A 22,115-nucleotide genomic window follows, 5' to 3' on the forward strand; every position below is an offset into this window, starting at 1 on the left:
TTTGAGTGAAACATTGAGGAGTGAGTTTGAGTGAAACGTTGAAGAGTGGGTTTGAGTGACACAATGAAGAGTGAGTTTGAGTGAAACATTGAGGAGTGAGTTTGAGTGAAACATTGAAGAGTGAGTTTGAGTGAAACATTGAAGAGTGAGTTTGAGTGAAACGTTGAAGAGTGAGTTTGAGTGATACAATGAAGAGTGAGTTTGAGTGAAACAATGAAGAGTGGGTTTGAGTGAAACAATGAAGAGTGAGTTTGAGTTCTTGCTCCAGTGAGCCAGCATCAAGGCCGTGATCGACTCCTATTCACGACCTTGAGTCAATGGTGGAAACTCCACGATCCCAGGTCTAGGTTGCGCTATTTTGGTGATCGAGCTTTTGTGAGCTTGGCACCCAAGCTATGGAAGGCCTTGCCACTTGAAATCAGGCAATCAGAGTCGGATGATAGATTCAAGTTTGCTTTGCAAATCCATCTCTTTAAAGTGTCATTCCCTCTTTCGTGAGGTCGGTTGGCCTGGTTCTGTTTTAGTTTCCTGATTTCCATGCATTGCACATTGGGATCCTAGGATGGAATGCGCATTATACATTTTAATTATTATAATTAATTTTCTCCCGAGGACGACCACTGGTTGACTTTCCCCACACAGTGGTACCAATTTTATCGACCCCGGAGGGATGATGGGCTGAGTGAACCCCCAAGCAGGATTTGAAACTCGCGACCTTCCCAAGGCGAATTTTTCGCTCTCCCGCGTAGCCACCTGGCCGATAAGAAACTATTCGTCCCGCGTAGAGTTGGCGGAAGTTTGTTGTGTTGTTGTCAGTGGAGGGCGACTGTAAGTAAATAAATAGTCCGTTTGTCGTTGCCTACAAATGGCCACCTGCAACATAGCAGCGGTCTCTTTACTTATTAAAACACCCCCATAATCATAAGCACGAGCGATCACTCAGTCTCTTAATGAATACATGCAAGAGGCGAGAGTGTGCAAGACGAGACCACTAACTGACCCCTCTCCCCACCCCCGTCACCTCCTCCTAGCTTTGCTCCTTACCATCGAGCACCAAAGAAGGCGCTGGGCGGCTGTCGAACCGAGGTTTAGGGGGGGCCCTTGGGAGCCCCCCGGAGTGGTGGTGGTGGTGGGGAGGGGGGCACGTCGCTGTGCCACAGAGAGCGCCGGCGCGACCCGTGGCAGGAATTATCGAAGCTTGGCCATGGCCAAGAAACTCGGTCCCACGTGGACTCGGGACTGTCAGCTGTCTCCACGCGTACGTCTTCCCGTGCCAACAGGTGCCGGCACAGTGCCCTGGGCCCCGTCCTGGAGTGCGGGCTCGTCGCGCCACTGCGGACCCCACACAGCAGCGGCAGCACGCTGGGCAGTGGCGGCCCGCGGACTGCATCGCGCGGCGCTTTCAGATGCGCTTCTGCGGCCGTCTGGAACGCTCTTCCTTCCGATATTAGGAAGCCGCCGGAGCTATGGACTTTGAAATCATGTAGGCTGATGAAGGCGTTTCTTTAGAACTGATTTTTTGTGCGTGTTAAGTTTGTCGTCCTGTGGCCCGCACCTCCGATTAGCACGGTTTGGCTACGTACGGTGTGGAAGAAGTTCAACACACGTACGTACAGAACTTCTCTCTCGCTATCGGTGCGAGCCGCGTCCTTTCCCAAAGACATCGGCGATTATAGATGTCCTTCTCTTTAGCTCCGGCCGTGATATTTACTCAGGAACTCCTCCCAGCTGCATCCAATTGTTCACATTGCTTTTAATTCGCTATCTTCGACGGATTCCTATGCTAATGCACCTATACTTTCCCAATGAAAACACATTGATATTCAGTCTTTTGTTTTATAACTATATGTCCAAGAAATATAACTTTGCCTGTATCTAAGTAATCTGATGCATATTCTTTCGGTACCCTGGTGTTATCCGAAATAAATTTACGCCACTCGTCTTGTCTGTCCGTTAAATGTTGAACATCCTTCTTTCGTTTAAAATGTAACTCTGTCTCGTGTTCAATGGGGCGTGGTGCTAAAGCCCATTAACAAAAAGCTGGCGAAAAACCCAGCTACCGGTATTTACCACCCCACACCCCCCCCCCCCCCCCCTAAAAAATAAAATAAAAAAACGATGGTTTAAAATATCTACAGCAACGATTGTGGCCACGACAATAAACGGACGGTGGAAGACGGACGCAGAAGCCTCTCGTCATCACCTCCCAAGTCTGGCGGTGTCTCGGAGGTAGGTGGGTGGGGGGGGGGGTGGAGAGCCCCCCGCGGGAAGGGCGCTTCGCGGAAAGCTTTGCGCGGCGCGCGCAGCAAGGTCACGGCAAAGCGGGGACACTCTTCGCGCATTTGCACGCCGGCTTTGCGATGCCGCGCGCTCCATGCCGCACACGCAGACACGTGTTGTTTTTTACGACCAGGTAAAAGGCCTCGCTGAGCTACTGCAGTTCTTTTTCAGAAGCGACCCGGCCATCGCCATTGATAGCTCAACGAAGTGGGCTCGTCGCGTGGAAATGTGTGGCGGCCAAACACTCGAAACGCACGTTCATTCTAAATGCGGAGGGGTGGGGAAAAACCAGGATGACCCGGAGAAAAATCCACGGGGGAGAACGTGCAAACTCCAAATTTACGGACGTCAGGGTCAGGAGAGAACCCGCGACCTCCTGTATACTGGGCGAGGTAGTTCACATCTCGCCACCGTGGCGCGCATATAGAGAATTCGTCGTGCAAACACACGAATATTGAGAGTTCGGGTCAATGTCTTGCTACGGTCAGAATGGCAAAAATATAGGCTTGACTTTGCGGTGGTCAGAATAAGCCTGCATGCCCTCTGATATAAGGCATGAAGTTCAAACCGCTACTGGAGGAGTCAATGAGCCTTCAATGGAGCTTACACAATTTTCCGTCGGTAATATCACGAGATCTTACTCTCAGTCCTTTAATTCACTCACTGTGACCTTATCTAAATCAACACTTTCAGTTTTGCCAAAGCCAAGTTGTTGTTTTGTTCAAATACATGAACATATTTCACGAGTTTTTCTCCATCCTTGAATGTCAATCATTGTAGACAATGCATGTGATCTCACGTTCGGTCATGCGTCCACAGGTCGCATGACCGAACGCATGTTTTAAAGTTGCAATCAACTCTCTACTGTCCGTGGTAATGCGTGTGCGGGGGGCAGACAAAGCAAAAACACAGAGCCAATGACTTTGAGCTTAGGCACTAAAAAACAACATGGTTATTTGGTTGTTACCTATGGGGGAATTGCAGAGGTCGAATGCCACGTCTGCCTTTATTCCTTCTCAAAGTAATTCTGTTTACTTGCCGGCAAGTTTGCGGGCCACGTGTACACTGAGGCACTGACCCCTTTATGAGTGAGGAGCAGCTGAAAGATAATGAACCTGACAAATACATTCATTTGCTTTTCACAAGTACGGTCGATCCGCATCCTAGAAATAATCGTGGCCCACGGATGACCGAGTTGAGATCATGAGAATCCTCGATCGGCGCCCGATATATGGCCGTTGTGGTCTTCAATCCCAGACGAAGCCACGATGAAAACGATTAGCTGCGTAGCGTGTGGAGACCCCATAGCATAAGCGCATCATTCGTCCTCTCGCTGATGAACGCAGCAAAAATAGAATTGAGGGGCTGCTGCGCACACTCGCAGTGCCCAATCGCATCGGCGTGTCTTTTCTTAGCGCATTGCAGAACTCTCAGTAGGCATGTTTAGTTTTATTATTATTTTTTTCCAAATGCGTGCATGTGTGGGCATCTCTCTGCTGCTGCTGTTCATTCTCCCCTCCTCGGACGGTCAAGTTGGGACCGATTGATTTCACACTGGAATAGCTCGTTGCGGCCGACGGAGCAGAGCTGCCCACGCGTGCGGCAGACGCCCACGGAACTCGGGGTCGTCCTCGCTGGCGTCAGCTGATTATTTTTCGCGGCGCTCTGGCGTTCCTCCTTCAATCCCGGCTGCGCGCAGACGCGGAGCGAAGAAGCCCGTCCTTAATTGGGGATGTCGCCGCTACCTTTCCCCACCTCCCCCCCCCCCCCCTCGTTAGCCCACACGGGGGTCGCGTAACTCAGCACCTTGTCGGGACGATTGGAGCAGTGCGTGTGATGCGGCACCGCTAGAGTGAGTGAGTGGAGGTGTGATACCGACTACGGAGGAGGAGGAGGAAGAGGAGGAGGAAGAGGAGTAGGAGGAAGAGGAGGAGGAGGAAGAGGAGGAGGGAGGGGGTCAAGGTTAAGATTCGAGTGAGGGTTCGAGTTTTATTTCTTTCAGGTTGGTGTTGGAGTTTCAAGTTGGTGCCATTTGTAATGCATCATCATCAGTAGGCATGGTATATCCACTGCTGGATGAAGGCTTCTCTATCCCGTCACCATCTATTACGGTGCAGTGCTGCTACTACTCATCTTCTGCTTGTGAACGCATATAATTTTGGATGCCTTTCCCTCCTTCCTTGGAGCGTTCCGATGAGTCCCAGCCGTGTCACAGCTTCTCCACCTCAAAACATTACATTAGCCGCGTTAACTCGACCCTAAACAATATATCAAAGCCACTGAACAATCTTGCTTTGAAGCTTTCGTGACTGCAGGAATCCATACTCTTTGGTTCTTTCGGTAAAGTCACGTAGTTAGAATTAAAATAAAATAATACGCAGCGAAATGAAATAATACCTGTACGTAATCGTAGAACGCATTTGGTGCGGATGCGTGTTCACCGTCTATTTAAACTCGCTGAGCAAAAAACCTCTGGAGACCACGGGGCTTGGATGGCCAGCTGCATCTTTGAAACGTAACCTGCTTTTTTTCGTGAGGAAACTCTAAACTGGCATGCAAGCATCCTCCAGAGGTGTCCCCGTCTATTTCTGACACCTACAGTCGCAGCTTTGATAGACTCCGCATTGAAGCGAGGCTCGAGGCAAGGGCAAGCGACAGCGAAGCCACTGCGATCGAGGGAGTCACGCGCGCGAGCGACGGGTGGCTGAATCAAGGGCCCAGAGAACAGCGAACTGCCTGGGCCCTACGCGAGGCGTTGACGAAACACAGCTTAATGTGAAAGTTCGTGAGCTCCCGAGTGTATTTGACCTACTCTTCCACGCTGTCCCGTACGTCTTGGAAGAGATAGGCATCCCCACGGTGGCTAGGAGATGTTAACTACCTCGCCGGGTATGCAGGAGGGAGTGGGTTCGATCCCGACCCTGACGACGATTGTATATTTGGAGTTTGCATTTTCTCCCCGTGGTCGCGTGGATTTTTCTCCGGGACCTCCGATTTTCCCTCTATATTTAGTATTTTGCTGTTATGCATTTCCACGTGATAATCCACTTCGTTGAGCTATCATTTGTGGCCAGGTCGCTTCTGAAAAAGAATTGCATAGCTCAGTGGGCCTTACCTGGCATACATAAAAAAATAGTTTGTCCAGAATCAGAATATTTATTCATTCTGGAGGAATCCTATGAGCCATAAAGCTTTTTTTCACAGATGTCAGCAAATCACTAAAACTGTGTTCTATATTTTTCTTGACAAGCAAGAGTCCTGCCGATCGACCCTAGAGTGGAAGGGCCCCGTCTGGACCGCACTGCTGGGTCACGGCATCAGGGTGCGGGGGAAGGGGAGGGAGGGGATTTTAAGAAATCTGACCCCATTAAATGTTGATTTAAAGCTTTCGTGACTGCAGGACTTCATATTCGTTGGGTCTTTCCGTAAAGTCACGTAGATAGATTCGAAGAAAATAACAAAAAATAACAAAAAAAAACTCCGACGTTTCGATCACGACCGCTTGTGTTGCGATCGAAACGTGGTGTTTTTTTTGTTTTTTTCTTTAAACCTATCTACGTGACTTTAGCGAAAGACCCAAATAATCTGACCCCATTGTTTTATCATTCCCACGACGTGACACGGACTCGAACCGCGAGAGGACGAACCTGCAGTGCATCACCTTTACACCGCTGCCACTGACATCTTCACCAGGTTAAACCACTTGGCTGAGCTATCAACGACAACGAGACGTGTTTGTTTTTATTTCATTGCATACCTGGTAACCTATTATCAGTGCCTACATCATTACAGACAAATTCAGACTGGACACCCCGTGCCCCTTATAAATCTCAAAGTTCATCCTACAAAGTCCCATCACAAGGGAGAACACACATAAATAAGAATCACCACTACTACACTCACCACTACCACACTCACCACTACACTCAACCCCTTATCAGTGCCTACCTCATTACAAACAAATTAAGACTGGTTACCACGTGCCCCTTATAAATCTCAAGGTTCATCCTACAAAGTCCCATCACAAGGAGATAAACACAAATAGACAAAATTAAAAAAAAATGTGTGCCCGTATTGAAACGGCTGTACGCTGTATGGACCTGCAAACTCAATTTCCCTCCACAAGATTACGGGATAAACCGTACGTACGGGTTGACACGGCATGTAAAAATTCGGTCACAGTCCCTGTGATCACTGTTACGTTGCAATTATGGCTTTATTTTTTGGTGATTTCGAAAAGTTTTTTGGTTTGGACATGTTTGTTTTGTTGCAGTACGGAGTTAGACTGATGGCCTTAATCTACGTTTTCTTGTGGTTGTTGTTGTTTGACTTGCATCCCACTGGGATTTTTTTCACACAGCGTTGGTGTACGGTGCTTTTTTTCAGGAATATTTTGCTGTTTTTTTCATGGATTTTCTGTTTGCACAGTCACATAATCACTTTAAGACGTTTTTCTTGTTCGTGTTTTTGTTTTTTTGTTTGTTGTGGTTGCACCCGATTCAAGAGCCGAATGGCTCACAGGGCTATACCAAAATAAATCAACTGAAAAACTGAAAACGTAACTACATAGGGGCGACAAAACCGGTAACCGGTTACGCGCATTTAACCGCAGCTCGCGGAAGCGATCTGCGCATGCGCAACGCCCCCCCCCCCCGCCCAGTTGCCGATTGAGCGGCGTGGCGATCTGTGGATTTGTCAACATGATGGAAGGCGACGCGGAGTTTTGGGGCAGGTACAGGGCGATCTCGAGCAAGCTGAGAAAGTGAGTGGCGCTGCGGCGTGCGGTGAGCGAGGAAGGCGCCGCGTGCTGCGGGAGGAAATTGTCGAGCGAAGCCACTGCGCACACCCCACCAGACCCCCCCCCCCTTGTGGGACTAGTTTGCCTACCGGCAGAGGAGAGGGCCGCCCGGTAGAGTATCTTTAGCGTGTGCCGTAGGCCTCTCCGGGCGTCGTATCGGGCGCCCGCTCGTGTGTAATGTTTCAATGCTTCGGTAATATTATTATTCACAATCACTTCGCGTCCCTCTCGGTGCATGTCGTTTAATTTGTTTAATTAAAAAAACCCCCACCAGTTACCTTGTATTTCTTGTGAACACATGACGTGGTTATGCGTGTCTCTGCCACTTGCCATTTGCATTTCGTCCGTGTGCTCTAGGCGATTTCTAAGGAAGCCAAATGTCGCGGAAGCAAGCGAGCAGTTTGGTGAGTAATAGCTGCTCCTGAATCGCATTGAGCGAAACGCTGGTGTCCTATAAAGGCGCGGCCCTGCAATTGCCCTCTGCCGGCGGAAGGACCTCCACTAGAGGAAGCTCTAGAGTTGTATTCGACCGACTTCTTCCACGTCTCGGAAGACGTTTGGGAGTACCCACGGCGAAGCCCACCACACGCAGCCGAGTTGCTTCAAGTGCTTGCGACCTTGGAGATGGATGGAACCTGCAACGGCAGAATCCCAGCAGTGTAGAGTTACAGTACCGTATTCTCTCATAGACGAATGTCCACAATAGCAGAGCGCTGGTCTTGTATGAGACTACAGCGATGCTTGTATGGCGTTATATGATATACTGTAGTACTCTGAGAGCGTTACATGAGGTCGCCGAGTACAATTCGTTCAGCTGGGTTAGATGATTACCTTGAACCGGTATAAATCATGAAGTGGCTTTTTATTTGGACATATGAACCTTATGGCGCTAGCCCGGGGATTCCATAAGCCCCCGGCTCTCGCGCAAACATTATAATGTAAACATAAACTTGGCGCTTTTTCACAAATGGGTTTGAAGGATGGTGCCAAGTGTTGTCTTGTTAAACTATGCCTTTAAAACTGAAAAGTACTTACCTGCAGTGCCTCTATTTAAACACACTATTCAAAACAACTATTTACACTGTCAATCATCGTGTTTCTCAATGTGGATTTGTGAACAAACTTTGTAAACGGTACATAAAATAGTACACGTTTTCAATGCGCTGTTCATATTGGAACAAGCGTTTATACCAATGTTACTCTACAGAGTAGTGGATGGCCGCTCCTCTTATCCGCATTGATATGAGCGAGATGTGGGGACTATGGCTTAACCGCAAAAAAAAAAACTATCTGCACAGATGCATACGGACAAGAGAAGTATTATCAAACAGGAGGAATTAACGGTGCAACGCATCTCATCTGTTAAATATCTGCAGATAATAGGATTGTCATCGATTGATCCTGGCTGCAGACATTGGTAGGTCACAAATAATAATGAAGATAAGAGAGCAGTTTCACTGTATTATTGTGCATACCGTTATGACAAATAAAGGACTTAAGTCGTGTAGGCAGTTTGAGCAGCTTTGAGATAAGACTTGTTATGATCCTGCCCATACCCGAGCATGGAGTGCATTCGCTTGTTCAGCTCTTCTGCACTGTCGTCCTCGCTGCTGTGCTTGGACGACAACAGAACGATCCGCGCCAGGCGGGTCACGGCGTTTATGTGCGCGGTGGGACGGAGTCGCCAAAAAGTAGTTAATTACGATTTTTATTTCCGTTTATTCGGGACCCCGGGGTCCCGCCGTAAGGTTCACACGATCTCAACCAATTAGTACTGTCATTCATGGAGACATAACATTTGGCCACGTTTCTTGATAAAGGGAGCTCTGCTCATAAAATGTCCTCTTTTCGGACGTACTGACTTTTTCATCCACACTAGGATGGTGATTGTGCCACTTCACTTTCATATCTGTCAGTCCATTATATTTCATAAATGAGCCCTGTTTTTACGTTGATAATTGTCCTCAAAATGATGCCCTGCATATATCGTTATGATGCATTTTTTTTATTTGACGAAGTTTGCCTAATTTGTGGAGCTGCCCTTAAGTAACAGAAGTGAACAATCACTCAAGATGCTGCTACGTTTAGTAGCAGCATCTTGACCCATCTGGTCGTCTCTCAGGCCCCTTGGGTTGTTTTGTTCATGCTGGTGAACCTAATAATACATTTTGACAGCTGCAGAGTTGCGGCACTGTTTTAATATGGAGGCAGAAAGCCATTGTGCCCTAATGCATTGTAATTAAAATAGTTTGAAGTGAGTGAAGACAAATAGGAATCTGCCTTTAGTTAATGAGTGCTAATGTGCTCTAAAGAATACATTGTGACCACAAAGGGAATTCAGTTACTTCAGGAGTAAAGAAATGCGAGTCGTGTCAATGTCAAGTGGCTGGTAATGGAGCATACATTTTTTTAATAATGGCAACAACAATTACTTGATGAAATACAAATAATAATTATGGATTGGCATACTCTGCCATGTTATACATATTAAATGTATCGTTCCTTTTTACACGGAAGCCCACGTTTTCTCCAAGGATGAACATGGCTTGCTCCACTTTCTCAAGCTTTTGGTGCAATCAACAAGACCCCCTTCAAGCAGGAGCTTTTGTTGTGAATACCAGCCTAATTAATGCCCTTCCAACTGAGCAGATGGGGCACAGCATATATTTGAGTGACTCATTGAACCCTGATTATGGGCTGAATTCAGCTGCCCAAACTCAGGGGAGAGTGTATAAAAATGTGACACTATTAATGGCTTTCTCCAGAGTGTGTGCTAAAAGAGTCAGCATTTTTTGGCATGTGCTTTCACTTGTATGGGACATAGGGAGGGGAGCCCTTGCCTGAAGCAATCCTAAGTAGCACTTTAAAACCTATATTGTAAAGCATACTTATTTTGTGTCTAAATCCCAAACAACAGGACATCTTTCCCGGGAGCTCAAGCAGCAAGAGTGTTTGCAGTACGCTGGATTCTGCAGCCTCGCCCAAGCCAGGTGAAGGTCACCAATCCTGAAACTGGCTGCATTTCAAGAAGGTTGGCTAGTGTGAAGGCTAGTTCATGCCGTGCTATGTGGAAATTATTGCTTCATTTCTCCCACTGCACCAGAATCAACAGTCATTCCTTCAATAGCCTAGGTTAAATTACTAAACATGCAAAACATTCCTTTACTTAAGCCTGGATAAATCACAAGTGACATATAGTTTTAACTTCCATGTGGTCATCTATAAGCAATAACCGATCCATTTACGCACACGCCAACCAGACTCACTCACCCACCTAGGTTCTCATTCACCCACCTACCCTCATTCACTCAGCCACCCAACCACCCAATAACCCTCACTCAAATCATCCACATGCCCACACTTACTCACCCAACAACTTAATCACCTACCCTACCCACACTCACTCAACCACTCTGTCGCCTACCTACAAAGACAAATATCTCCCGTATAGCCTGAACAGACTGTAGGGGTGAGTGCTATTAGCGAGCACCTATGAAGGCCGGCACGTTACACGAGCGGGTGGGTGGCCAGCACCACGCCCGACCACCCTTTGTCTCCCAAGTGGCCATGTTCACCACACCAGGGCTCACCTACCCTACCCACACTCACTCAACCACTCTGTCGCCGTCAGCCTCCATGTGTTCTCACTGCCACCCGGTTCTTCCGCTGCATGCAGATGCGAGCAGACGGTGATGAATGGTCTCGGGGAGGCTGAGGCGCTGACCGAGGCGGCGAGGTTGTTCCTCAAGGCGGAGGTGGAGAACTGGGAGCTGCGCTGCCCGGGCCTGGAGGAGAACCTTCAGGCAGCCATAAACGCGTACAACTATGCCGTCAAGGCAAGCCTGGGCACGCCGCAGGACCTTCATCGCAGTTGTTAAAGTGTGCCACCGGCGCAGAGTTGTTCACGAGAGTCGATGGGAGGGGATAGAGCGCAAGCATGGCATGGCTTGCGCTCTGTACTTTTAACATTTGGCCAGTATTGTGAACACCGATACTCGCACTTGCCTCTTTGCATAGTGATGTGTGTGTGCGTGTGTGTGTTTGTGTTGAAATCCACCCCCAGGTGTACATAGAGATAAATCGGCCAGCTCTGGCTGCAAGCCTCTGCCTTGAGATTGGATATTCTCTTAAGGTGGGCGATCAGATGCACTTCACTTGTCACACCCGGCATTGTACGCGTTACAGTGGTGCAAAAGCAGATATCGTGCTAACACTGCGGTTACAGCTGTTCTCTGCGTGTTGAGTGCATGCTGCGTGTTTTTTCTCTGGCACGACATCCCGATGTTTTCGTTCTGTGCCGGGAGTGAAACCCATTTCCATGAAGAAGTTGCCAGGACGTGGAGCAAAACGTCAAACATCGTGCCAAACAACATGGGGACACGACCTGAAAAAAGTCATTTGAGAGTTCTAACCATCGAACAAAGACGGTCACCGCATTGCACACTTTCAGATGCGCTTCTGCGGCCATCTAGAGCGCTCTTCCTTCCAATATTAGGGAGCCACTGGAGCTATGCACTTTTAAATCATCGAGTTAGAAAACGAATTTCTTTAGAACTGCTTTTTGTGTTTAGTTTGTTGTCCTTCCCCCGCACCTCCGATTAGCACGGTTAGCTACGTACGACGCGAAAGAAGTTCAACGTACATACAGCGCTGCTGCGAATACCCAAGCGAGTAGTCTTGCAGTTACCATGCCCAGAAGCTGCAGTGTCTGGTTGTTTTGCTTTCCATAGGGCTTGGAGCGACCAGGGGAAGCGGAGGTGTTTTTCCAGCGGGCGGCTGAGCTGCAGTACCAAATGCCCATAGAAAGCCTGCACTCGTTAGGGCTTGCCGCCTCCTGCAAACTACTAACGCGTAAGCCCAGCCCGCACTGCGCAACGGAGTTGTAACCTGCGTGCACACTTTTATTAAAGTTTTCGCGTTTCGTTTGGCTTCCACCTCTGTAACCGCACGAGTGTGCGCTCGCGTGTCGCGGGGTGTTTCCGCGCGTGCCTGTGCGCGTGCAGGCGACTACATGGGCGCGTTGAATGTTTTCACCGAGATGCAGCTGACGGCAGAGCAGAGAGCGCCCCGCTTTCCCGGCACCAATGCGCCGATCGGTAAGATTGACTGGCCCGCGACACACTGATTGATGAGTAAAATAAACAGACCGGAGGTGGCCGGGTGAGGTTCAGAGGTCAGAGCGCTGAGCGAGCTGCCACTGCTGAGATCCTGGGTTCAAGTCCAGACAGCTGCCCATCATTAAACCGCATTAAATTTGGTATTGGACTTGACGTGGCCATATTCCAGTTCCTTGAGAATTAAAAATACCACCCTGACTCGCATGACATTACTCTAGCATGGTGGGTGGGCAAGTGCTGCCCCCTAGTGTGAGCGAGGTCACTTTAGGCAGTGGTTCTTAGCCTGGGGTGCACACAGCCCCTGGGGGTGTGAGATGCCCTTTCTGGGGGTGCGAGACATGGCCAGATTTTTTGAGAAGGTAAATAATCGAAAACACAAATTAAGCATGGGCACGCTAAGTACAATGGGTGCGGGCTGCAATAAAAAGGTTAAAGAACCACTGCTTTAAGGGATCTGGGAAATAGTTCTGCGATATCTGCTTTTGAGTACTGTTCTCTAACATAGTTGGGCACTACTCTGCAACAGTTCCGAATGGATTCCCTTTGTCTCATGCTGCTGAGAGTACAGTCGAGATTAACCTTTGGGGGAAAGATAAAACAATAAAAGTAATAATAGTTCTCTGTTAAAACTCTACACACAAAATACAATTATTGGGGGAAGTCAGCCAATGCACTTTCCAGATCAACATTAACTGGCAGCGTTTGTTGTTGAAACAGGAGAATTCTGATCCGTTCGCTGCCTTTAGAATCTCATCAGCGGTTTCCTTTTCGCCCGCTTTGGCCTCAGTCATTGAAAAAGAGATATTTTAGCTCATTGATCCTCACCTGAACTAAACCGACAGACTGACTGAGTGAAGCTTGTTATATATTTTTGGGTTTCTGGATGAATCGTAAGCATTTTGACGCGTGCTAGAAAACCCGGATAGTCCACATTTCTGTGTTATTGGTCATCCACCACTGGCTTCATTGGCACGCCCTACAATCCGGTAAATATCATTGCATCTTCCTTCCACAGATGGCAGCACAATCAGGTTAACACAGTAATACACTGAACAAAACCCTACTTCCTGGACGCTGAGCTTTGTAGGTTATCAACTTTCACCACCAGGACAACACCCATTCTTTTGCCACACAGCGCTCTGTTTGAGGCGTTGCTTGAATTTACATTTTACAACATTCATTGATCAGGTTAGGGAGTATCTCCAGTAACGATCCGCACTAACCAGCGTGGTGAATTATGGGGCGCGTATCTCTGCGCGCCCCGCTCCCCCGCCCCCCCGGGCCCCCCGCCCCCGGTGATAGTGCAGTCCTCAGGCACGTGCGACTCTGTTTTCACCGTTGCGTCACGTGACGTATGTTGAGCCTCTTTCGCGCCGCACGTAGCCAACCGGCGCTAATCTGACCGTGGAGGGCGTCGACGACTTTGGAGGAAGCCCTCGTGCAGCGGCGGATTGATCACGGCCGACACTGACGAACGCGTCTCGGTGTCCGTGTGCGGCGGAGCGGTTTCGCGCGCTGGCGAGCGGCGCGGTGGTTTGACACGCGGCTCTTGCAGGCGCCTTCAGTGACATCATCGCACGCAGCGAAGTGGCACGGGTGCTTCTGCTCATGCTACTGCAGGTGGGTGTGTGCGCGTGTGTATAGAGAGGTGCTCGCTAACAGCACTTGTCCCAACAGTCTGTTGAGGCTCCACGGGGGATCTTTGTCTCTGTGGGTAGATAGAGAGCCTTCGACGCTTCACGTGGCCTCAAAGTGCACCTGGTTGTGGCACAAGCACCGTGGTGACATCACTGCCACTTAGTGGCCAATGAGGGTAACAATATATAGAGAGAGGGAGGGAATGCATGTGAGCAAGACAAACAAGGCCAAAAATACTACAAATATTGTCAAGTTTGCTTGAACAATCCAGTGGCCTTTCAGTCGGGCGTGTTCAGCTTGAGACGAGCTGATCCAGCTGTGGTGGACAGGGCTAGGATGCTTTTGTGTGTGTTGGGGAGCGGTAGTGTAGCGGTTAGTGTTACGAACCCGTTGACCCGGGTTCGATTCCCGCTCGCGGTCAACACCGAGTGACTATTGTCTGAACCGGTCCTGGGTCTCCCCTAGGTCGACTCAGCCTCAAATGAGTACCTGGTGCGATGTGTAAAACGATCGCCACTCAGGAGATAAATGCGGCCGGGCGTGGTGCTGGCCGCCCACCCCAGTCGCGTGCCGTGCCGGCCTTCATCGGTGCTGCTCGCTAACAACACTCGCCCCTACAGTCTGTTCAGGCTATACGGGGGGTGGGGGGGAGGTGGGGATCTTTGTTCTTTGCGTTTGCATGTTACGACACCACGGGGTGCTTTGCAGCCTCCGCCCCAGCGGCTCGCGATAGAGCACGCCAAGACGCTGGAGAGGTACGCGTGGGAGTCCTTCGAGAGCCCCGGGCAGAGCAAGGGTGAGTGAGCCTGCACCAGCGTCCGTGCCCCCGTCGCTCGATAAAATCCCCGCCCCAACTTCCTTTTAGTCAACAGTGCAGTCTTGTCGTGAGGACCTTGTTGCCAGCATCAAAGTATGAAAAATTAGAATAGGTTTTACCCTTTCTGATAACAGAACAGGTGTTAAGATGTTCAAACACCAAATCGTTACCTTTTGCAAGGAATCAAGTCTGCTTTAGCCACACGTACTTGTGGGGAACATACAGTACGTCCAAGTGCAGTCTTGTATGTACTCTGTGTATGTTCAACTTCTTTCGCACGGCACGTAGCCAACCGTGCGAATCGGAGGTGCGGTGGAAGGACGGAAAACTGAACACGAGCAACGATCCCATCGGTTGCACTGTAATGAAACTTCGTATGAGTTCCATTGCAGTGGTTAGCCGGGCGGTGGTGGCGCACGCCTGTAATCCGTCACTGTGGAGGTGAGGAGGATTGGTGGATCGCATAAATGTCTGGGCATCGAGGAGGTGCCATACATTTGCCTGCTAGGAGAAGGCAGTACAGCAAAAATGTGAACTTCATCTGTATAGGATAGAGCGTTTCCCCCTCGCAATGGTGTTTTTTTGTCCGGGGTTCTCTGGTTTCCTTCCACATGTAAACACTCATTAATTGGCCGATTACAACCTAATATGTAGAGGTCCGCAGAGCTTGGGCAACTGTTGACGCAGGCTCATTGCATGGCTGCCTTCCTGGTTGCCTGTGGTTCCTCTCTCCCTACGAGAGTGAGCGAATATACTATATATTAGTATTACCATGGGAAGTCGGCTTCGCGCTGCACCAGTAGCTTGGCGAAGAGGGGTCTGTCTGGTGGCGGCTCCGTGCAGACGCTTGGGAATGTTCATGCTCTCAGTGCTCCCACACAGTCCTCCGTTCATGTGCCGCACCGGTGTCAACTCGAGTTCTCACCTGGTTGGGCAAGATAAACGTGAAAACATCGCGTGGCTTTGAGGTTCGAGTCCCGCGAGCAGCTGGACACAGCAGCGGTGGTGAGCTGTGCTCAGCACTGCTGATTGATGAGATGATTTCCTTTCCAGACAGCGGCGTAATTGGCGAGGCTGGGTCATCGTGTGCTGTCTGTCATAGCCTATGTAGGTAAACGTCGGGATTTCGCAAAAAGTACAACATATATTAGTAATGATTCCTACACATCTCCGTCTCTCAACACGTAAAAAATGTAAGTGTTTGTTTCACAACCCATCAGCCACATGGCCTTCTGGCAGTTCATAATTTAAAGTAGCATTGGTTCAGCACAAGCAAAACACTGGTTTCGACACACACCGTCTCATCAGCAGAGTCGGACTTGCTTGAGTCACTGCTGGCGAACTGCCGACCTTGCACGCAAGGACCCCCCCCCCCCCCCCCCACTTACAAAATGGGGTCCCAGCCTCCAAATGGTATAAAAAATACAACCGAAAAATAACGACGCTCACGATTACTCCGATGAAGGAAAAACGGAGCGCTCTGCATCTGTGCGTAGTGCAACTGTGCTGCCTCCAAGAAAGTGGATGCCCTCTGCTTGTCTCTGTGGCTGCAGTGAACTACTTGACCGACGAAGTATTTCTCCTGCTGCAGTCCGTCGTGGTAAGCTATGCTCACCGGCGCGCTACCCACCTGTGCCTGCGACTGCCGACTGAGACCATAGCTCCCCTTTAGAACGGCGGTTCTTCTTAACCTGGGGCGCACGCTGCACCCTACTGGGGATGCGAGATGCCCTTTCTAGGGACGCGAGGCATGGCCGGATTTTTCTCGAAGGTAAATTATCAAAAGCCAAATTAAGCACGGGTACGTAAGTACAACCACTTTGTTGCATTAAAGCTATGTATTTATTACCATAAATGTTTTTATAATTGAGAATCAAAGGGGTGCAAGGCTGCAGTGAAGGCTCAGAACCACCGCTTTAGAATAACATCGTCACCGTGCGTAGCGACAGTGAGCAAAGTGCCGTCACTTAAGTTTCGCACTTTCCAAACATTTCAGTTTTTTCCCAAAGCTCGGAAAACGCTGAGTTCACCTTGAGATTGACTCTACATGTAAGGTCATGTGCCACGGGTCAAGTTCAAGAGGTCTTGAACTTCACCACTACCCTCTCCCCATCGCTTCCTTCCACTGGGTCCTGGAGTTGTTGTGGAGTGGACTTTTAGCAAAGGGTTTATTCTCGGTGGCTCTTGGTCTTTTTGTTTTCGGACTCCTGGGTACCCACTCCATTGCTTGTCCTGGTAACCTGCCCTACTCCATCCTATACACGTAGCCCATTCACCACAACCACCGTTTCCCAATTACGTATGTGGTAGGCGTTTTATTAAATGAGCATGTCCTCTTCGGATGCTTTATTTAAACATATTTCAGGCTTTCTTAAAGAAAAATCGTCATCATCGCGAGCCATGATCAGTCCACTACTGGATTATTGTCTCCCAAAGCTGCAGCCGTCTTTCGTGTCTCCCGGCGATGTAATAATCCGCCGAGTACCTGCACACTAGCCGTTCTTATCGCTTGGTAATGAACATCGCTGCGTAGTAATTAAACACAAGTATGTCCGGCCAAATCGATAAAGGGTCTAGGAGTATGGAGGCGAAAAGTAACAGTTGTGTGGGCTGCTGTGTTACTACTACAGGTGTCATGCCAAGAGAAGGACATCGAATCGCTGAAGGTTTTGCAGAAGGAACTCTGGTGAGGCCTCGCAGTGTCTCTGCCGCCCCTCTCCACGCCCTGCACCTTGTCCACTTCCCCTGTTCCCTCCATCTCTGTCTGTCCTCCGTCTCTCTCGGCGCTTGCTGGCCTTGCATTCCCTCCTGCCAACAAAAAAATGGATAACCGTTGCCCTCAACGCAATGTAGCATATCCACTTATCTTGGTTTGTTATGTTGAATAGTTTTTTTAAATAAAAAAAACTCGGGAAAAGAAAAGGCATTGATAACAAAAACGTCATTCGGTATTTACTGCTTGCGAGGACATTGGTCGTGAGAAATTTTTTATTGTTTTATATATTTTATTATTTTATTGTTTCCCTTCAACGTGACTTTACCGAAAGAGCTAAGAATATGACATTGGTCATTGTGTAACTGCTGTGACGCAATTCCAATTTTTTGGTAAAAATGTACATCCTTTCATCTTGTTTCTGGCCATGGAAATGAAAAAGAATCATCCCTCTATAGTATTTTATAGGTATCACCTTTGGCACTTACTGATTACAATCTGTCCCACGGTTCAATGAATTGTCTCGTATCGGGGTTAAGATCTGATTGCGTGATTTGAAAAAATATTACTTCTCTCCCGGATTGTACTGCCACATTTGGGTTCTCTATCGCAGTTGTTCCATCTTGTTCCTCTGCCTCTCATTATTGATTCGCCGAAAGGTATCGTATTCATATAACCTGCAAAAGCCGTGATTGTCGCTTGCACACTCGAATGTCTACACGCGCCACGAGCATGGGAATTCATTTCAATTGCTTCATCTGTACGCATCCTGCTTCCTAACCTTGGCATCAGCACAGTCGCCCTTCGCCCACTCTGGCTGCCCGTTGTGCTGTGGGTCCGTGCTTGCAGGCCTCTGCTGAGCACAGAGCAGAACCACTTGATGCACCTCGTCATCCAGGAGCTGCTGCACCCGTCCGGAATGGGCTACTGAGACGAGGCGATGGCTGCTGGGAGCCGCTGTGTGGCCATGCGTGTTCAGGTCGTGCGTGTGTATGTGTTTGCGTTTGTACATGCGTGTGCGTGCGGGCACGCATGTGGAAATGTACGTACGTATGTTGAACTTCTTTCGCACCGCACGTAGCCACACCGTGCGAATCGGAGGTGCGGGGGAAGGACAACTAAACACAAAAAGCAGTTCTAAAGATATGCGTTTGTCAGCCTAGATGATTTAAAAGTGCATAGCTCCAGTGGCTTCCTAATATCGGAAGGAAGAGCGTTCCAAACGGCCGCAAGGTAGGGGCATCTGAACACGCGCGATACAGTGACCGTCTTTGTTCAATGGCTAGCCAAAAGCCACCGCGAGGATGACTGAAGTTCGGGAAGTGTCAGCTTAGCGGTAAGCGCGCGGCGCTACAAACCCAGCGACCCGATTTAATTTCTGCTCACAGCCAATAACAGTTGCGAATATCTGAACCAGTCTTGGGCTTCTCCTCGGTCGACTTAGCCTCATATGAGTACCTGATGCGGTGTGTAAACGTCGCCACTCGGCCGGGCGTGGTGCTGGCTACCCACCCCCTAGTGTGCCGTGCTGGCTGTCATAGATGCTCGCTAACAGCACTTGCCCCAACAGTCTGTTAAAGTCTATAGGAGGGGTGTTTGTGTGTGCATGCGCCGGTATTACTGGAAGTTAAAAGGCCACGCCGTACTGTATAGAGAAGCTAATGTCTTTGAACTCAGTGGCTTTGGAATTCCAGGTAACAATCATTTAGCTCGCAAGATTCAGTTCTGCTGCCCCGGATGTTTGCGTTTAAAATAGATATTTGATATATTGTTTATATCTCTCGTCGGCCTCATTACATTGCTCTCGTCAGCTTTGACAATTTCAAAGCCTTTAAAAGTTGTGATTGTGCTCAAGTGTACTCTTTAGTTGTGCGCACGGCGGCTTGCGGTAAGCCGTGTGCAACAACTTGTCGTTTGGTAATGACCGCGTGTGCCGACCCTAATGGATTAGATAGATAAATGATGGATCGTGTGGGTGGACACCGGCATGCACACTCGCGCCGGCAAAGAACGAGTAGGGCGGGGAAGTAAATTATTTAATTGAGCAAAACATTGCCCTACGCGTATTCCGTACGGCAGACAATGTTACTTTTAATGCGGACCGTGTAGAACTGAGCAATTATGGCATTTGTCTTTCAAGTCCCACATGGCCATCTGAGTTCAACAGGTGTGTGTGTGTGTGTACAGCAACTGTATTATGGTAGCCTCAACCCAGCCATTGACGACATTGGAAGTCCATTTGAAATGATGGTAATTATTTGTAATTTAGTTTCAAATGGCTTGCTGATCTGCGGTCGTCTAGTAGCTGTTTGCATGGGGTGGTGGCTGTGCTCACCGCATCTGACACGGGGCTGTGAAACGAGGTGTGTGCTGCAATTTGGCCTGTGGGCAGGTGAGCGTGCACCCTACCTTGGAATCTGTCGGCCCTTTGCCGGAGGAGTTGCAATCTGTTAGGATATCCTGCCACTTTTCAACTGCGGTGGTGGGCCCTCTACCTCGGACCCCCGTGCGAACCCAAAATACCCCGGTGTCGGGTGGCTGTTGAAAGTTGTAAGCGGGTGGAGCGGTCGGTGGCGCGCTCGGCCAACCCGAGCGATTCTCACAACGCACATCCAAGACCCAAGGTGGTGGCGCGCCCACGGGGAAAAAAAGTCCGCGGATGCCACCCGCCGCGGCCTCGCCAAACGCTCCCTGCCCACAACGCCACGTCGCAGCCCCTGCTGCGCGGTAGACACGCGGCACGCGGAGAGAGCGACCTCGAAGCAGCGGTGCCGCGCTCGCTGGGAATCACTCCGACGCACGTCTCGGGCTTCCACCCAGCCACAGCGAACCTCGTCACACCTTTTTTTTTTTTGTCCTGACCATATCACGTGATCAGTTGTGAAGCGGGTGTCCGGGCCTCCCCGAGGTCGACTCGGGTTATTAAACAAGAACCTGTTGCAAACGTGTGATAATCGGCCTCGTAGGCCGATCACTCGAACGTGTGTACCCTTTCCCATGCGCCGTGCACGTTGATGCCCTCTAATCTGGCACAGCAGTGGGCTTAACCGGATCGCTGATCGTGACCGGCCGCGAATGAGATCATCATGTATTTATGACCTGTCCAGTAGTCACATTCCGTATGAATTGTGTTTTTACTGTATCCACGCGGAAACGCGGCCTTGCATTGTGAAGTAAATGGGTTGTGTCAGTCACGCCGCCTCGTTTCATTATTGGGTCATTTATCATTCAACGTCGGTTGATGGCTGTGGATGACTTTGTATACGAACACGCGCACACACACAAAGGTGCCCCCGTGTAGCCTTCACTGATCGAGCAAAGTGCTGTTGGTGAGAAAAGACAAAGATCCCCGTACAGCCTTAGCAAACTGTGGGGCAAGTGCTGTGAGCGAGAACCCATTGAAGGCCGGGACGGCACACGGCGGCGGAAGTATATATATACACATACAGTGAGGGAAAAAAGTATTTGATCCCCTGCTGATTTTGTACGTTTGCCCACTGACAAAGAAATGCTCAGTCTATAATTTTAATGGTAGGTTTATTTGAACAGTGAGAGACAGAATTACAACAACAAAATCCAGAAAAACGCATGTCAAAAATGTTATGAATTGATTTGCATTTTAATGAGGGAAATAAGTATTTGACCCCCTCTCAATCAGAAAGATTTCTGGCTCCCAGGTGTCTTTTATACAGGTAACGAGCTGAGATTAGGAGCACACTCTTAAAGGGAGTGCTCCTAATCTCAGCTTGTTACCTGTATAAAAGGCACCTGTTCACAGAAGCAATCAATCAGATTCCAAACTCTCCACCATGGCCAAGACCAAAGAGCTCTCCCAGGGTGTCAGGGACAAGATTGTAGCCCTACACAAGGCTGGAATGGGCTACAAGACCATTGCCAAGCAGCTTGGTGAGAAGGTGACAACAGTGCGATTATTCGCAAATGGAAGAAACACAAAAGAACTGTCAATCTCTCTCGGCCTGGGGCTCCATGCAAGATCTCACCTCGTGGAGTTGCAATGATCATGAGAACGGTGAGGAATCAGCCCAGAACTACACAGGAGGATCTTGTCAATGATCTCAAGGCAGCTGGGACCCGTCTGAAGTTTGCCTATTAACATCTGAATGATTCAGAGGACAACTGGGTGAAAGTGTTGTGGTCAGATGAAACCAAAATGGAGCTCTTTGGAATCAACTCAACTCGCCGTGTTTGGAGGAGAAGGAATGCTGCCTATGACTCCAAGAACACCATCCCCACCGTTAAAACGTGGAGGTGGAAACATGCTTTGGGGGTGTTTTTCTGCTACGGGGACAGGACAACTTCACCGCATCAAAGGGACGATGGACGGGGCCATGTACCGTCAAATCTTGGGTGAGAACCTCCTTCCCTCAGCCAAGGCATTGAAAATGGGTCGTGGATGGGTATTCCAGTATGACAATGACCCAAAACACACGGTCAAGGCAACAAAGGAGTGGCTCAAGAAGAAGCACATTAAGGTCCTGGAGTGGCCTAGCCAGTCTCCAGACCTTAATCCCATAGAAAATCTGTGGAGGGAGCTGAAGGTTCGAGTTTCCAAACGTCAGCCTCGAAACTTTAATGACTTGGAGAAGATCTGCAAAGAGGAGTGGGACAAAATCCCTCATGAGATGTGTGCAGACCTGGTGGCCAACTGCAAGAAACGTCTGACCTCTGTGATTGCCAACAAGGCTTTTGCCACCAAGTACGAAGTCATGTTTTGCAGGGGGGTCAAATACT

General features: G+C 49.2%; 1 protein-coding gene across 2 annotated transcripts; it reads left to right on the forward strand.

Moving 5' to 3' along the window:
• Positions 1-6,886: 6,886 nt before the first annotated feature.
• Positions 6,887-20,557, forward strand: LOC116951407 (40-kDa huntingtin-associated protein-like). 2 transcript variants are annotated; one of them, XM_032969961.2, is made up of 12 exons: positions 6,887-7,042; positions 7,436-7,482; positions 9,996-10,068; positions 10,755-10,914; positions 11,142-11,210; positions 11,809-11,929; positions 12,082-12,174; positions 13,751-13,815; positions 14,542-14,629; positions 16,204-16,250; positions 17,281-17,336; positions 18,213-20,557. In XM_032969961.2, exons 1-12 carry the CDS (start codon positions 6,981-6,983, stop codon positions 18,292-18,294), a joined length of 963 nt encoding a protein of 320 aa, XP_032825852.1. In that variant the 5' UTR covers positions 6,887-6,980; the 3' UTR covers positions 18,295-20,557. The 2 variants fall into 2 exon arrangements, with proteins under 2 accessions (XP_032825852.1, XP_032825853.1); XM_032969962.2 differs by lacking the exons at positions 16,204-16,250; positions 17,281-17,336; positions 18,213-20,557 and adding an exon at positions 15,704-16,145.
• The last annotated feature ends 1,558 nt before the right edge of the window (positions 20,558-22,115 follow it).

This window comes from Petromyzon marinus, chromosome 43 (assembly GCF_048934315.1).
Source record: "Petromyzon marinus isolate PM22_M1 ecotype Great Lakes invasive population chromosome 43, UKy_Petmar_22M1.pri1.0, whole genome shotgun sequence".
Taxonomy (NCBI): domain Eukaryota; kingdom Metazoa; phylum Chordata; class Hyperoartia; order Petromyzontiformes; family Petromyzontidae; genus Petromyzon; species Petromyzon marinus.